The sequence below is a fragment of the Oncorhynchus mykiss genome, chromosome 6 (genome assembly GCF_013265735.2).
Source record: "Oncorhynchus mykiss isolate Arlee chromosome 6, USDA_OmykA_1.1, whole genome shotgun sequence".
Classification (NCBI taxonomy): Eukaryota; Metazoa; Chordata; class Actinopteri; order Salmoniformes; family Salmonidae; genus Oncorhynchus; species Oncorhynchus mykiss.
Genome location: NC_048570.1, coordinates 74,555,794 through 74,569,138, shown reverse-complemented (window position 1 = coordinate 74,569,138; position 13,345 = coordinate 74,555,794). Strand labels below are relative to the sequence as shown.

Genomic DNA, 13,345 nt, shown 5'->3' with positions numbered 1-13,345 from the left:
TTGACAGTCACAAGACTGGGGACATCAAATATGCCTATGGCACATCAAGGGAACAGTAGCCTATTGTTCAGATGGGTTAAATGGAAAAGGAAATCTGGACACTAACCTCTCAGCCTTAATATTAACACCTGCAGAATTAAACATTTCTTGCAGTAAAATGATAGACCAAATGTAGGCAACATTTTTACTCAGGAACAGGAGTGGAGAAATATGATTTCTTTCTTTCATCTAGAGAGAATGCAAATACACAGTTAAACGGCATCTCTTCATGCGGTATATTTGTTGGAATCATAAAAGCTGATAGTATTACAACCACATAAGATTTCAGTTCTGCTTGGGTGCATATTTATTCAGAAACATGTTGGGTCGTTTTCATAGCTTTCTATTTCCTTACAACGGGTCAAACTTAGCACAGAAAATCTGTTTTGAGTTTAAAATTAAAATAAAAAAAATCTCCCCACCCAGTCCCTAAACGTCTTTGCTCCGCAAAAGAAGCAGGGATGACAGAACTTTACCGATGTCAACTAGATTGAAGCATTCATTCTATCGATTTATGACAATATTATGTTGAGCAAGGATTTATTTAGTCTTCTAGGGCAGTGATTCTCAACGTGGGTGCGTGGTTATAAGTGGATTGTAGGTGTCCCCTACTTATTTTCCACCATCATTTGCAAATAAATTCATTTTTTTTAAAATCATACAATGTGATTTTCTGGAGTTTTTTTCTCGTTTTGTCTGTCATAGTTGAGGTGTACCTATGATGAAAATTACAGGCCTCTCATCTTTTTAAGTGGGAGAACTTGCACAATTGGTGGCTGACTAAATACTTTTTTGCCCCACTGTATGTGAACTGATTGCCCTTCATCTATCTTCAGAGCTCGTGCTGTTAGGCGGCCTAAACTGGAACATGCTTAACACCCCAGCCATCCTACAATCTAAGACTGATGCCCTCAATCTCACACAAATTATCAATGAACCTACCAGGTACCACCCCAAAGCCGTAAACACAGGCACCCTCATAGATGTCATCCTAACCAACTTGCCCTCTAAATACACCTCTGCTGTTTTCAACCAAGATCTCAGCTATCACTGCCTCATTGCCTGCATCCGTAAATGGGTCAGCAGTCAAATGATCTCCACTCATCACTGTTAAACGCTCCCTGAAACACTTCAGCGAGCAGGCCTTTCTAATTGACCTGGCCGGGGTATCCTGGAAGGACATTGACCTCATCCCGTCAGTAGAGGATGCCTGGTTATTTAAAAAAAATGCCTTCCTCACCATCTTAAATAAGCATGAAGAAATTTAGAAGCAGGAAAAGGCATAGCCCCTGGTTCTCTCCAGACCTGACTGCCCTTAACCTCTTGAACCTCTGGGGGCAGTATTTCATTTTTGGATGAAAAACGTTCCCGTTTTAAATAAGATATTTTGTCACGAAAAGATGCTCGACTATGCAAATAATTGACAGCTTTGGAAAGAAAACACTGACGTTTCCAAAACTGCAAAGATATTGTCTCTGTGAGTGCCCCAGAACTAATACTACAGGCGAAACCAAGATGAAATTTCATACAGGAAGTGAGCCAGATTTTGGAGGCGCTGTGTTCCAATGTCTCCTTATATGGCTGTGAATGCGCAAGGAATGAGCCTACACTTTCTGTCGTTTCCCCAATGCGTTTGCAGCATTGTGACGTATTTGTAGGCATATCATTGGAACATTGACCATAAGAGACTACATTTACCAGGTGTCCGCTCGGTGTCCTCCGTCGAAACTATTGCGTAATCTCCAGGTGCATGCACGTTTCCATTTGGTTCAGAAGAGAAAGTCATCTGCCCCGAATGATTTATCATCGAAAGATATGTGAAAAACACCTTGAGGATCGATTATAAACAATGTTTGCCATGTTTCTGTCGATATTATGGAGTTAATTTGGAAAAAAAATTGCGTTATAATGACTACATTTTCGTTTTTTTTTCTTAGCCAAACGTGATGAACAAAACGGAGCGATTTCTCCTACACAAATAATCTTTTTGGAAAAACTGAAGATTTGCTATCTAACAGAGTCTCCTCATTGAAAACATCCAAAGTTCTTCAAAGGTAAATTACTTTATTTGAATGCTTTTCTTGTTAATTAGAAAATGTTGCGTGCGGAATGCTAGGCTTAATGCTATGCTAGCTATCAATACTCTTACGCAAATGCTTGTGTAGCTATGGTTGAAAAGCATTTTTTGAAAATCTGAGATTACAGTGTTGTTAACAAAAGGCTAAGCTTTTGAGCCAATATATTTATTTCATTTCATTTGCGATTTTCATGAATAGTTAACGTTGCGTTATGGTAATGAGCTTAAGGCTATAATTACGCTCCCGGAAAAGGGATTGCTCGTCGCAACAGGTTAACCAACACAAAAACATCCTATGGCGTTCTGCATTAGCATCAAACAGCCCCCAGAATATGCAACTTTTCAGGGAAGCTAGAAACCAATACACACAGGCAGTTAGAAAAGCCAAGGATAGCTTTTTCAAGCAGAAATTTGCTTCCTGCAACACAAACTCAAAAAAGTTCTGGGACACTAAAGCCCTTGGAGAATAAGAACACCTCCTCCCAGCTGCCCACTGCACCGAGGATAGGAAACAGTCACTACCGATAAATCCAATATAATTGAGAATTTCAATAAGCATTTTTCTATGGCTGGCCATGCTTTCCACCCGGCTACCCCGGTCAACAGCACTGCACCCCCCACAGCAACTCGCCCAAGCCCCCACCATTTCTCCTTCTCCCAAATCCAGATCGCAGATGTTCTGAAAGAACTGCAAAATCTGGACCCCTACAAATCAGCCGGGCTAGACAATCTGGACCCTTTCTTTCTAAAATTATCTGCTGAAATTGTTGCAACCCCTATTACTAGCCTGTTCAACCTCTTTCGTGTCATCTGAGATTCCCAAAGATTGGAAAGCAGCTGCGGTCATCCCCCTCTTCAAAGGGGGGGACACTCGACCCAAACTGCTACAGACCTATATCTATCCTACCCTGCCTTTCTAAGGTCTTCGAAAGCCAAGTCAACAAACAGATTACCGACCATTTCGAATCCCACCATACCTTCTCCGCTATGCAATCTGGTTTCAGAGCTGGTCATGAGTGCACCTCAGCCATGCTCAAGGTCCTAAACGATATCTTAACCGCCATCGATAAGAAACAATACTGTGCAGCCGTATTCATTGACCTGGCCAAGGCTTGACTCTGTCAATCACCACATCGGCAGACTCGATAGCCTTGGTTTCTCAAATGATTGTCGCCTGGTTTACCAACTATTTCTCTGATAGAGTTCAGTGTGTCAAATCGGAGGGCCTCTCCAATCCAAAGTTAAATCTAGAATTGGCTTCCTATTTCGCAACAAAGACTGACCATCCTACCGATCCTCGACTTCGGCGACGTCATTTACAAAATAGCCTCCAATACCCTACTCAATTAATTGGATGCAGTCTATCACAGTGCAATCCGTTTTGTCACCAAAGCCCCATATACTACCCACCACCGTGACCTGTACGCTTTCCTTGGCTGGTCCTCGCTTCATACTCGTCATCAAACCCACTGGCTCCAGGTCATCTACAAGACCCTGTTAGGTACAGTCCCCCCTTATCTCAGCTCGCTGGTCACCATAGCACCACGCACTTGTAGCACGCGCTCCAGCAGGTATATCTCTCTGGTCACCCCCAAAACCAATTCTTACTTTGGCCGCCTCGCCTTCCAGTTCTCTGCTGCCAATGACTGGAACAAACTACAAAAATCTCTGAAACTGGAAACACTTATCCCCCTCACTAGCTTTAAGCACCAGCTGTCAGAGCAGCTCACATATTACTGCACCTGTACATAGCCCATCTATAATTTTGCTCCTGCACCCCCATTATTTCTCTCTACTTTGCACATTCTTCCACTGCAAATCTACCATTCCAGTGTTTTTTTTTATTTTTAAGAAGTTTGTTGTTTTTACTGTCTATATTGTATTTACTTTGCCACCATGGCCTTTTTTTGCCTTTACCTCCCTTCTCCCCTCTTTTGCTCACAGTGTATATAGACTCATTTTTCTACTGTATTATTGACTTTATGTTTGTTTTACTCCATGTGTAACTCTGTGTTGTTGTACGTGTCGAACTGCTTTGCTTTGTCTTGGCCAGGTCGCAATTGTAAATGAGAACTTGTTCTCAACTAGCCTACCTGGTTAAATAAAGGTGAAATAAAAATAAAAAATTTGCGCAATGTTATTGGGCCACTGATTTTCACATACAGTTGGATGGGTTATTAGCAATTGCGAGCAGGGATGAACAAACAGTTGACTTTCGCACTACTAGCATGTGCAGGTGTGTTCTCCTCTCACCTGGATCCCAGACATGGTAAAGGGGGTGGGGGAGGTGTCCTCAGGCAGGTGTCACTGGTCAGCTGGTACCATCAGAGCTGCAGGACAACAGAAGAGAAGATTGACAGACTAGCACCACACTGGAACATGATGTATGCTCAGCCTGGTAGACAACCACATGTGGTCTGGTCACTAAGCAAAAGAGAACCAGATTCAAAATGCTACTCTGGTTAGTTCTGTTAAACAGCTTTAATCTGCAGTTTACTGTATGTCAACTCAACTCAGTAGCTGTGAATAAGCTTCACATGCAGAGGAAAAATAGTCTACTGTCACTACCTTGTTTTTCAACCAATGTGCATGAACACTGGCACAACCTCATCTACTGCAATTTTTTTTTTTTAAACACTTAATGTGCTGTTATAAACTGCAATAGCCTATGTACTAGAATTTGTGAAATATAGGCCCCCCCAAAATAAAGACTGCTCTATGCAGATAATAATTTCTAAGCGCTAATAATTGTGCCTCTCCACAGTGACCTTCAGAGTGAGGTAAATGCATGAGAGTTGATCCTACCAAAGGAAATGAAGCCTCCCTCTGCCTGTTGTCCACTGCTCAGATCGCTAAAAGCTAAACCCACCACTTTCTCAGCTCATCTGTCAGGCAAAGCTCTGTGCTGTGAGAGAGAGCAGTATGGTCTGTATCAGCTGCATCTAGGCTACATTAGTGAGCAGTATGATCGGTTTTGGCTGGATCTAGGCTATAGTATGCAGGCAAAACACAGCAGATGCCGGGCCTGAAGCGTGTCTCTGCTCTGTCCCTGAGGATGAGAAAGAGGAGGAAGCCAGAGAAAAGACTAGAGGCACATGACAAGGCCATACAGTTTATGCTGCATCAGACAAAGGCACACACGGCATGGTCAATTCACCATAGGAGGGCCAGTACAGTATCACACAACCTCATCCACTGCCTCCCTCACCCTCATCCACTGCCTCTCAACTCAGGCCGGCCGAGAACAGGAAGTGAGGGGGAACTGGAAGTGGCTGACTCGTATTTTCCGATGGCTTGGTGTGGTGGGGGGGTGGGGGGGGGGGGGGGGGGGGGGGGGGTCGGAACTCCATAAATGTACGGTAGAGTTCTAGAACCATTAAATTATGCATGTCTCATCCATACAGCCACTACGGTGTATCAATGGCTCACAGCACAGCAGAGCACTGCGTGTCCTGTATCCTGTGTTAAAACAGGAAGTTGGCTAATTGCAGACTGTTGCAGATCTGTATGCAAACTGACAGAGCCAAATATAGCAGCTCTGGTATACCCAGAGGCCACCCACTTTTCTATTTGGAATTCTTAGTGTCAGTCAGTGCAAAGGGAAAGCGTCACAACAAAAACCTGTTGTTTTTAATAATAAATACGCATCTCTAATCTAGCCTACTTCCATCGTCCTCTAAGAGGGACTGAATATCCTCCTCACTTCAGTGTCAGTCAGTGTTTGTGTGAGAAACAGCCATATTCCATCATCCATTGCTGCTATAGTGCTGGTGAAAGGAGAAGATTCAACACAGAGCTGGTGAGGAAATACAGGCAAGGTTTCTGAACCAAGGTAGGAAGGCGGATTACATCTGAGAAATGAGCTCAACTCCAGCAGCAGTGCTGACATACGGAGGTCAAAGACAGATGCTTAGCACCCACTCAGCAAGTCTAGTTCACTGAGGTGCCTACACACACAGCCATGTGAGTGATGCTCTATACCCCCGAGCGCAATTTTCTCCTTTCCCACTCCCTCATCCCTCCATTCTTTTCAGCTCTCGCATGCTCCCTGCTGATATCGCTACCATGGAAACCAACAGTGATGTAACACACACTATACAGCCAAGATAACTACCTCTTCATATAGCAGAACACTCCTTTCTCTGCTGAGTTCAATGACAGTCATTAGGTGCTCCATTTAGGTTACATTCACACTAGGTCTAAATCAATCCATTCACAGAGACAAGAAATACTGCTGAGAAAGAGACAGCGTACTACAGACAACCATAAATAAACTCCATTTTACAAGCACAGTGCTCTGCCGAGGTATCTAGTTGGACAAACTTTACACCACTCTCCAGTGAGTGTAAAAAACACATCTCTGAAAGGAAAACCATCAATCCAAAACCTCTCAGTACTCCTCTCTAGCGTTGAATGAACACAGACATTGATAGTATCCACAGCAAAATCTATTATTTCTACCATGTCATGCTTATGTGTAGTCAACAAGCACTAAGCAAGTAGGTACTGTATACATGTTTGCCAGAAGAGCCTTCCAGATGAATAGCATTGCTTCAGCTACATGTGGAGAGAGATCATTCTGCTTGTGCAGTCAGCGTGCTACTTATTGTTTTCCTGTGCTGGCTGAACTCTCCATGGCTGCAGCTGGTCGGAAGTGAACAGTAATTCACACTTTCAAAAACAACCACACAATCATGATTAGGCCTACAGTATATAACAACTACGCCAGTGACAGACAAAAAATGTGTTGATATGTGCCACATATGAGTAGTAAGCTAATGTTTCTCAACAGCATATACATGACAGGTTGCTCCAGGTAGAAATGGATGGTGCAGAGTTGAGTTCACATTCCAGTACTCAACTACCTTACATGACCGGAGTGTCTGGCAGTGGTGGTCGGTGCCGTTCTAGATTAGGAAGGACTTTTTTTTTTTTTACTGAGCATGGCCTTATTTCTATTAAAGCATATTGGCTGACTGTCATTCATATTCCATATCAATAGGTTTAGGTTACTAAATTATCATCTAAATTTGTCCTATACCCATCATGAGGTTGCTACAACGTAGCCTACAAATTAAAGTTCATAACATAGGTGCACAGGTCAAGAGACAAGGTGAAACAGTGACACATTCAATACCGCCTTGAACACTCTAGCCTGCATCTAGCTGATATGGGGTGTAATCATTAGTCGAAACAGTTGCAAAATGAAACAAAAACAAGTTTATAGGACATATTCAGTTAGGTCCCTCCCAATTTCATTCCATTTGCTTTTTTATTTTATTTATTTATTTATTTATTTATTTATTTCACCAGGTAGGCTAGTTGAGAACAAGTTCTCATTTGCAACTGCAACCTGGCCAAGATAAAGCAAAGCAGTGTGACACAGACAACAGAGTTACACATGGAGTAAACAATAAACAAGCCAATAACAAACAAGTCAATGGCACAGAAGAGAAAAGAAAGTCTATATACAGTGTGCGCAAAAGGCATGAGGTAGGCAATAAATAGGCCATAGGAGCGAATAATTACAATTTAGCAGATTAACACTGGAGTGATACATGAGCAGATGATGATGTGCAAGTAGAGATACTGGTGTGCAAAAGAGCAGAAAAAGTAAAAACAAAAACAGTATGGGGATGAGGTAAGTAGTTGGATGGGCTATTTACAGATGGACTATGTACAGCTGCAGTGATCGGTTAGCTGCTCAGATAGTTGATGTTTAAAGTTGGTGAGGGAAATAAAAGTCTCCAACTTTAGCGATTTTTGCAATTTGTTCCAGTCACTGGCAGCCGAGAACTGGAAGGAAAGGCGGCCAAATGAGGTGTTGGCTTTGGGGATGATCAGTGAGATATACCTGCTGGAACGTGTGCTACGGGTGGGTGTGGTTATCGTGACCAGTGAACTGAGATAAGGCAGAGTTTTACCTAGCATAGACTTATAGATGACCTGGAGCCAGTGGGTCTGGCGACGAATAGGTAGTGAGGGCCAGCTGACTAGAGCATACAGGTCGCAGTGGTGGGTGGAAAAAGGTGATTTGGTAACAAAACGGATCACACTGTGATAGCAAACTGGATGCAGGCTGAGTAGAGTGTTGGAAGCTATTTTGTAGATGACATCACCGAAGTCGAGGATCGGTAGGATAGTCAGTTTTACTAGGGTAAGTTTGGCGGCGTGAGTGAAGGAGGCTGTGTTGAGAAATAGAAAGCCGATTCTAGATTTGATTTTGGATTGGAGATGTTTAATATGAGTCTGGAAGGAGGGTTTATAGTCTAGCCAGACACCTAGGTATTTATAGTTGTCCACATATTCTAGGTCGGAACCGTCCAGGATGGTGATGCTAGCCGGGCGGGTGCGGGTAGTGAATGGTTGAAAAGCATGCATTTGGTTTTACTAGCGTTTAAGAGCAGTTGGAAGCCACGGAAGGAGTGTTGTATGGCATTGAAGCTCGTTTGGAGGTTAGTAAGCGCAGTGTCCAAGGAAGGGCCAGAAATATACAGAATGGTGTCGTCTGCGTAGAGGTGGATCAGTCCGGCTGTCTTCATCGACCTGGCCAAGGCTTTCGACTCTGTCAATCACCGTATTGTCACAGTACGGTCTTTTATCGATGGCGGTTATGATATCGTTTAGTACCTTGAGTGTGGCTGAGGTGCACCCGTGACCGGCTCGGAAGCCGTGTTGCACAGCAGAGAAGGTACAGTGGGATTCGAAATGGTCAGTGATCTGTTTATTAACTTGGCTTTCGAAGACTTTAGATGGGGAGGGCAGGATGGATATAAGTCTGTAACAGTTTGGGTCTAGGGTGTCACCCCCTTTGAAGAGGGGGGTGACCGTGGCAGCTTTCCAATCTTTAGGGATCTCGGACGAAACGAAAGAGGTTGAACAGGCTGGTAATAGGGGTTGCAAAAATGGCGGCGGATAGTTTTAGAAAGAGAGGGTCCAGCTGATTTGTACTGGTCCAGGTTTTGCAGCTCTTTCAGAACATTTACTGTCTGGATATGGGTGAAGGAGAGGCTGGGGAGGTTTGGGCGAGTAGCTGCAGGGGGGAGGAGCTGTTGGCTGGGGTAGGAGGAAGGCATACCCAGCCGTTGAGAAATGTATTGAAATTTTCGATTATCATGGATGTATCAGTGGGGATCGTGTTACTTAGCCTCAGTGCAGTGCAGTGGGAAGCTGGGAGGAGGTGCTCTTGTTATCCATGGACTTTACAGTGTCCCACAACTTTTTGGAGTTAGAGCTACAGGATGTGAATTTCTGCTTGAAAAAGCTAGACTTTGCTTTCCTGACTGACTGCGTGTATTGGTTCCTGACTTCCTTGAACAGTTTCATATCGTGGGGACTATTCGATGCTATGGCAGTCCGCCACAGGATGTTTTTGTGCTGGTCAAGGGCAGTCAGGTCTGGAGTGAACCAAGAGCTATATCTGTTCTTAGTTCTGCATTTTTTGAACGGGGCATGCTTATCTAAGATGGTGAGGAAATTATTTGAAAGAATGACCAGGCATCCTCGACTGACGGGATGAGGTCAATATCCTTCCAGGATACCCGGGCCAGGTCAATTAGAAAGGACTGCTCGCAGAAGTGTTTTAGGGAGTGTTTGACAGTGATGAGGGGTGGTCGTTTGACTGCGGACCCGTAGCGGATGAGGCAGTGATCGCTGAGATCCTGATTGAAAACAGCAGCGGTGTATTTGGAGGGCAAGTTGGTCAGGATAATGTCTATGAGGGTGCACATGTTTACAGATTTAGGATTGTACCTGTTGGGCTCCTTTATGATTTGTGTGAGATTGAGGGCATCTAGCTTAGATTGTAGGACTGTGTTAAGCATATCCCAGTTTAGGTCACCTAACAGAACGAAGTCTGAAGCTAGATGGGGGGCGATCAATTCACAAATGGTGTTTAGGGCACAGCTAGGAGCGGGGGGGGGTCGATAGCAGGCGGTAACAGTGAGACTTATTTCTGGAGAGGTTCATTTTTTAAATTAGAAGTTCAAACTGTTATGGCATAGACCTGGAAAGTATGACAGAACTTTGCAGGCTCTCTCTGCAGTAGATTGCAACTCCTCCCCTTTGGCAGTTCCATCTTGATGGAAAATGTTGTAGCTGGGTATGGAAATCTCAGAATTGTTGGTGGCCTTCCTAAGCCAGGATTCAGACACGGCAAGGACATCAGGGTTGGCGGAGTGTGAGTAAAACAAACTTAGGGAGGAGGCTTCTGATGTTGACATGCATGAAACCAAGGTTTTTTCGATCACAGAAGTCAACAAATGAGGGTGCCTGGGGACACGCGGGGCCTGGGTTTACCTCCACATCACCCGAGGAACAGAGGAGTAGTAGGATGAGGGTACGGCTAAAGCCTATCAAAACTGGTCCAACCTGGAGAGTTGGGGCCAAAGAATAAAAGGAGCAGATTTCTGGGCGTGGTAGAATAGATTCAGGGCATAATGTACAGACAGGGGTATGGTGGGGTGCGGGTACAGCGGGGGTAAGCCCAGGCACTGAGTGATAAGAGAGGTTGTATCTCTGGATAAGCTGGTTATAATGGGTGAGATCAACGCATGTGTGGGAGGTGGAACAAAGGAGGTATAATGAGTGGAACTAGGGGCTCCATTGTAAAAGAAAACAATGAACTAACCTAAACAACAGTATACAAGGCATGTTGACATATGAGAGAGACATACAGCGAGGCATAAATTAATCACAGGTGTTGATTTTGAGAGCTAGCTAAGACAACAGCTAATCAGCTAAAACAGGGCTTCCATTTAAGAAATGTTTTGCAACAGAATTGGCAGAACAAATACACCCGATTACTGTCACACAGTTAACTTTCATAGCAGCCAAATACAGCATCATTACTATGCGCGTTGTACTGTATAATTCCTCCTTTCACCTTCGCTTGTAGCCTTCAGAGCACAGTCAAACCGTCATACCATAACAAAACCGCTACACAGCCTATAAAATCGGGACGCAATATTTTTTTCCATGGCAAAAAAAAAACTACACACTAAGCAGACCAAATTCTTTGGTCCTTTAAAAAACTGCTGTATGTAAAATAGTTTGTTATAGGTTGGAAAATGACTCTGGATGACAATGTTTTCCTAAAGAAGTTAAATCCACTTAGTTTCCTTGCCACAAAACTAATGATATCAAAACTGATATCATCCCAGCCCTAGTTGTAACAATAATAACATTATAGTCAACCAAATAGAATTTACATGTTAGCAATCCCACAGTCCAATCCAAGTGGACAAATCACACAGTACAGTGTACTACACGCAGTTACAACGGCAGGCCCCGGTGGCAATGAATAAAACCGAAAGCTTACCTTGGCCTCACTTGGAAGAGTTGCAGTGTTGGATAGCCTTAGCCAGCTAGCGAACATAAATAGCATTCTTCTCTGTTTGAGTTATTGTTGAGTAGCTTAAATTAAACTGCATTAGTTGGTAAACTAAAAGGTAAACCAAGAAATATATAGCTAGATCTCCCTCTCCGTGCCTCTTCTCCTTAATTTGTTCTAAACTGTTCAACTATCATCTTTGAGTCTACTACTCACCACAATTTACGCACTGTAGTGCTAGATAGCTATAGTTTATGCTTGCTGTACTAGATTCATTCACTGATCTTTTGATTGGATGGACAAGATGTTAATTCATACTGCAATGGGTCTGAATGGCTGGACGACTTCCTAAAGAAGTCATCATAATTACTGTGAAAGTCTACGGAAGGGGAGAACCATGAGCCTACTTGTTGTTTTAAGTCAATGTACCCAGAGGAGGACAGAAAATAGCTGTCCTCCAGCTACACCATGGTGCTACCATAGAGGGTGCTGTTGAGTCTACTGTAGAATTGCTTGCAAAACAGTGTGTTTTAATCAATTATTTGGTGACATGTGAAAGTTCATGTTGGGAGGAGTTTCATGGTAGGCTCAGAGGTTGCAGGTGTGTTGGTGTGTGCTGGGCCTGTAGCACAGAGAAGTTGTTATTGTAGAGTTTACTGGCAGCAAAGAAAGGTACGGGGAGAAATATGGAAATGTGACATACTGACTATGTAAATACAGAGCAACAGCTCACACTACAGTACACACACACAGCTCAGTGGAGTGGTCCGATGTAGACAAGACAAGTGCACAAACAATGACTCAATAGTTTAGTTCCTATTGATTAGCATAACCACAGCAAAAATCACAAGATGGGTGACCTATGTTCTATGAAACATGATGTCATTGCATAGAGTATGGAAGTCACAAGTGCTATGCACACAAGTGAGATATCATTATTCTCTTTGCACAGAGGCATAGTGTAAACAATCCTATGGTGAAAAGCACAGTAAGTCCAGTGTCGTGACTGGTGTCCTAACAGCATCTACTTTCTACTAGCTTTAGCCTAACTGAGTGAGGAGAACTGAACATGGACCCTCCCTTGCAGAGCAGAGTGGAAGTTTGAGGTATTGTGCTCTGTTTGGAGTGTTGGCGGTTCTAAAGCAGGGCCCAGACAGACTGTATCTGGCGGCTAAATTGCTGCAGTCAGACAAGGCCCAGCTGTCACGGTGTTGTCTGCTGCCGCTCTCCTACAGTCCCTTGCAGCAGGAACCAGGAAGTGGGCTACAATTAGTGCTAGCGCAGTGAGACACGATGTGCCCTGAGATAGAGCAACCTGGGCAGCCTGGCTCCCTGAGTCTTAAAAGCCCTTCTGTTCTTTTCATGTCTGCACTAATCCTGTGTCCCGGTGCCCCAGCAGCACTGCAGAGCAGAGAGAACAGACAAATGGCGCAACGTGGTATCATGAGTCGCATGGCACTTCCACGACAGGACCAGGTCAGCACCCCTACCACAGAGAAGACAGGTGACTCAATATCTCACATGGCAATTTCTCTGGCAAAATACTGTTTTAAAATGTTGTCCCCATTACACCATTCAGTGCTGGCGAGCTTCCCTCAGGCTTGGTGTTTGTCAAAGTCTACATAAAAAGGCACCACAAGGGACACACTATACTAACAATTGGGTTAGTTTCCGTCCAAAAATAGAATACACAAAGGTAAAAGTGGAACAAGTGCAACAGTGAGAAGAGAATGATGATATTTGAGTGAAGTGATCAGCCTAGATCTGGATTCCTCTGTTTAAGACGAACAGAGCCGATACAATATGTTTTGCGATTAAATAGTGCGATTTGATTTCCAAACATATTGCTCACTGCAGCAGATAAACAAGATAAAGTTTTATTCTGTTATGGAAATACA

At 43.7% G+C, this 13,345-nt stretch overlaps 1 protein-coding gene across 2 annotated transcripts in view; it reads right to left on the bottom strand.

Annotated features, from left to right (window-relative positions):
• LOC110526572 (tyrosine-protein kinase CSK) overlaps positions 1–13,345 on the bottom strand; it is a 44,047-nt gene that overhangs the window by 11,853 nt on the left and 18,849 nt on the right. For both annotated transcript variants that reach the window (XM_021607650.2, XM_021607651.2), the window contains exon 2: positions 4,370–4,446. In XM_021607650.2, the coding sequence (XP_021463325.1) occupies positions 4,370–4,384 (15 nt within the window). In that variant the 5' untranslated portion in view covers positions 4,385–4,446. The remainder of the gene's footprint in view (positions 1–4,369; positions 4,447–13,345) is intronic.